Here is a 4,537-nt window from a genome sequence, read left to right as displayed (position 1 = left end):
CCTTACTGCGTCCCCAGGAAATGTTTGATGCAATGAATTAGACTCTTATTTGTGGCAACAAAATACTTTCCTGAAGGGATGAAAGACAAAATGTAAGGTTTAGATTTAATTAATGAGAAGACACTTTCTTCAAAATGAATGTCTGTTTCTTTAAGAAAATCAACAGACAATTGACATTGATAGTAAATTTGCCTTGATAAAACATAAGCTCTCAGAGAAAACATGAATTATGAAAAACTGATGCCATCACTACTTGATAACTTACAGTAGTAATTTTTCTTTTGGAGATTTATGATTAAAAACTATAACACATTTTATTTTTTTGGGCAATTTGATTCCACTGAAAATCTATTTAACTTTGTGAAACAATGCATTACCTAAAAAAGAAAACAATCACACGTTACCCTAAGTTCCAACCATAGCAAAAGGAAATATAACAGAATAGGATATATGTTGATATTATTACAAGTTTCTCTTTGCCGATAACCTTGAGAAACTCCCACCTGTGCAGCTTTAATTTAGTATCAAAGTGGAATAGTCACAGTTATCTGAGAACACTGCTGCTTCCTTCACCCCTCCAAGCAGCTTCTCCAGCCCAAATCCACTCCTTCTTAGGGTGGGAGGGAATGTGGATCCCCTCTTTCTGTGGGGGTCACTGTTACAGCATTATGTCTTCTCTCAGTCTCTGGGGTGCAGCCTGGACAACCCTACACTCACCCCATTCTCTCTCCCCGTGTCCTGGGATTTCCAGGGAACACACAGAGTCATCCTGCACCATGACAGTGTCCACCGACTCCCCTGGACTCATTCTCCCCAAACCCCAGGACCTGCTGTGATGCTCCCCACCCTCCTGCTGCTGCTCTGGGGGTCCTGGGCCCTGATGGAGACTTGGGCAGGTGAGTGCGGGGTCCAGATTGAAACTGCTGTTCCAGGAGGGAGCAGCAAGGACCCCACTGTGGATGCAGGACCTCAGGAAAGTCTCATCTCCTCCCCAACCTCCTGTAACCCCCTTCAGACCCCTGCGTTATGGCCCTTCGGCCCCTCCCAGCCTCCCCTGAGGTCCCCTGAGTCTGAGCCCTTTTCAATCTTAGGAGCCCCCTTGCTCCTTTCCCCGCTCCAGGCCAATCTCCCTGGGAGCTGACCCCTTCTGAAAGAAGAGTCAGCCTGAGTGTTTCCCCATCCCTCCCAGGACCTCACTCCCTGAGGTATTTCTCCACTGTGATGACCCGGCCCAGCCTTGGGGAGCCCAGTATCATCGCAGTGGGTTACGTGGACGACATGCTGTTCGGGCGGTTCGACAGCGACTCTCCTGGTCAGATAGCAGAGCTGCGGGCGCCCTGGGAAGAGCAGATGGAGCTGGAGGGGCAGGTGTATCTGCACCTGGAGTCGCAGATCCAAAAGGAGGCTCAGTGGTTCAAAGCGTTGCTGCGGGACCTGTGAGGCCTCTACAACCAGAGCGAGGACGGTGAGCTGCCCGGAGCGGTCCCAGCATGAGGTCACCACTCCCGTTGCCACGCTAAGGCCCGGGGTGTCCCAAGTGTCAGGGTCCCACTGACCCCTCGAGGCTGGTGGACCTGCCAGGCCCCTCCCCCAGGAAGACCCCGGGGACCCTCCCGCCTGCAGTTTTCAGTTCAGGTTGATTCAGGGGAAGAGGGCGGGTGACCCCGGGTGACCCGAGGCTGACACAGGGGGGTTCAGGGTCTCGCACCCTCCAGAGGATGTGTGGCTGCGAGGTGGGGCCAGACCTGAGCCTCCTCCGTGGGTACGAGCAGTTCGCCTACGACGGCGCCGATTACATCGCCCTGAACCCGGACCTGCGCTCCTGGACCCCCAAGAACCCGGTGGCCCAGATCACCCAGCGCCAGTGGGATGCATCGGGAAGGGCGGAGCGCGTCAGGGCCATTCTGCAGGGCAGGTGCCTGCGTTGGCTCCACAGACTACTGGAGCTGGGGAAGGAGGTGCTACAGCGCACAGGTAAGGGGGCCTCAAGGCCTCGGACTCCCCTCACCCTGGACCCCACAGGGAAATGGAATAATGGGCAGAACAGCGCCTGCTTTCTGGTCAGAGGGAGGAGACCCTTGGTGTCTTATTCTGTACTGCAGAGACTCAGCCAGAAGACACTGCTTGTCTGGACAGTCAAGGAGTCCATTCTCCCCTGATGGGGGGAAGCCATGCCTGAAATATGTTTATGGATCCTTTTGACCTGGTAGCCATGTCGAGAACCATCAATTTTTCTTTCAAGGTCTTGTTTTTGGTCTGAGTTGGACCTGAGAGCTGCTTTTCTGTGTCACTCACCCCCACCCACATCAGGAGCAGAGTCTGTGTCCTCCTTAGAGACCTGCACCCTCCCACCCTGGGCTCTCATCTGATGATCCCAGATTCCCCAGACAGGGCTGGGCTCTGGGTTTTGTGCTTCCTCTTCCAAACTGACTGTCCTGTCTGTTCTGAGGATGGTCACGTGAGTCTGCTTAGTGTCTGTGAAGGAGACTGAATAATAATCCAAATTGTCATATTTCTGATTTGTTCCCCTTCAGATACCCCAAACACACATGTGACCCATTACCCCATCTCAGATCAGAACGTCACCCTGAAGTGCTGGGCCCTGGGATTCTACCATGCGGAGATCACCCTGATCTGGCAGCGAGATGGGGAGAATCTGACCCAGGACACGGAGCTGGTGGACACCAGGCCTGGGGGGGATGGAACCTTCCAGAAGTGGGCAGCTGTGGTGGTGTCTTCTGGAGAGGAGCAGAGATACACGTGCCATGTGCAGCATGAGGGGCTGCCAGAGCCCTGAGGCCTGAGATGGGGTGAGGAGGGGATGTATGCACAGAGGCTGTTCTCAGGGAAATCAGGGGTACTTCTGAGGACCTTCAGAGGGCCAGGATAAGGCCTGGGCCTCAGGGTCTCCCCTCCCCTTCCCTTCCAGAGCCCTCCTCCTCAGTCCTCCATCTCCACCGGGGGCCTCATTGCTGGCCTGGTTCTCCTTGGAGCTGTGTTCACTGGGGCTGCGGTGGCTGCAGTTGTGATGTGGAGGAAGAAGCTCAGGTAGGGAGGGAGTGGGGGATCCTGTCCACTAGGGGCTTTCAAGTCCCAGAGAGAACTTGCCCCACCTGGTTAGTAGGATGTATCTTACTCACACCTGTGTTGTCCAGTCTGGAGCTGATTGGCTGATTGCTGTCCTTTACTCTTTTGTAATCACTTAGGAAAATGAATCACCAGCTGTTCACCTTGTCATTCTGGTGATGGGGTCTGTTTCCCAGCAAATGTCTTAGCTGAAGGACCCTGCTGAGGGCAGACTCCAGCAGGCAGTTGCTCCCCAGTGTCCTTTCTTCATATCTCCTGTACTGCCATGATTCATTAGTCACATTCTGGAAACTTCCCTGTGGTCCAGACTAGGGGATTCCTTTAGAACTTCATGGGCTGACTCCTCCCTGGTCTCACATGATGTCTCTTCCCACAGGAGGACAAGAGGAAGCCACACTCAGGCTGCAGGTGAGTGTGGATCAGGGGTTTGGTCCCTGAGCCCCTGGGACAGTAGATGGAGCCCCTGGGGGAGTCACCCCATCAGCCCCTCCTGTGGTCTGTGTTGTTTCCCAGGCAGCGACAGTGTCCAGGGCCCTGATGTGTCTCTCAGCCCCTAAAGGTGAGACCCTGAGGCCAGCGTGGGAGGGGCTGGGGCAGAGAGGAGGGACCATGTTATGAGGGAGCTGTGAGGGACATTCTGAGGATGGATGGGCTTTTGACAACACTGACACTCAGTGATTCACCTGAATTTGTTCTGACCAGTTTCCTTCAGAGTGAGACAGCTGCCCTGTGAGGCTGAACATATAGGATTTTTTTCCCCCCATTTTGTGACTTTGGATATACTGATTTATTTAATTTTACTTGTAATCTAGCTGTCAGGACTGATTTAAATTATTGCAATTTATCTGCTTCCTTATATCACTGCTAGTTTTTGTATAATATCTGAGTCTCTGTCAGTCTGGTTCTCACCATTCTCCTCACCACAGCACCCTGACGCATCACCTCAGTCCCTGGGTTCTTCCCTGCCCTGTTCTGACCCCCCCCCCCCCCCGCTCCCAGTGTCACCACCTCTGTGTCCTGGGTCAGGTCCTGCCCATCCCACTGCCAGTTCAGGGTGATCTCCTCAGGGGAGAAGACCAGGGCCCAGCTCCTCAGGTGACCTCATGGTTAGAGGTGGGTGGTGGGTCCTTGTGTATTGGGGGGATCCGAGAGGGAACAAATATTAGAGGCCCTCTAATATTTATCCCTTTCCTTCTAACTTAATTCTCTTAGCACAATCCTTTCTAGTTCACCCACATCATCTAGCCTACATGAGTTTATTTTTTCTGATCACAGAGTATTTCAGTATATATATATATATACATATATATATACACACACACAAACATATATACATATGTATGTGTGTATATGTATATATGTGTGTATGTATATATGTGCAATATATGCACATACACATATATAAGTATGTATGTATATGTATACATATACACACATACATCTTTTTTTT

The 4,537-nt window shown here is 52.0% G+C and overlaps 1 protein-coding gene across 1 annotated transcript; it reads left to right on the top strand.

Annotated features, from left to right (window-relative positions):
• Positions 1 to 835: 835 nt before the first annotated feature.
• LOC101637579 (class I histocompatibility antigen, Gogo-OKO alpha chain-like) lies at positions 836 to 3,644 on the top strand. The gene is given in 8 exon segments (XM_012734376.1): positions 836 to 896; positions 1,190 to 1,465; positions 1,699 to 1,974; positions 2,535 to 2,810; positions 2,930 to 2,940; positions 2,942 to 3,048; positions 3,467 to 3,495; positions 3,601 to 3,644. Coding segments are annotated over 8 exon segments (1,080 nt in total).
• Positions 3,645 to 4,537: the final 893 nt, after the last annotated feature.

Source organism: Condylura cristata, unplaced genomic scaffold (genome assembly GCF_000260355.1).
Source record: "Condylura cristata isolate star-nosed mole 26May11 unplaced genomic scaffold, ConCri1.0 scaffold00055, whole genome shotgun sequence".
In the NCBI taxonomy this organism is placed as follows: Eukaryota; Metazoa; Chordata; class Mammalia; order Eulipotyphla; family Talpidae; genus Condylura; species Condylura cristata.
Note: the sequence above shows the minus strand (reverse complement) of the source record. Positions and strands in the feature narration are given on the sequence as shown.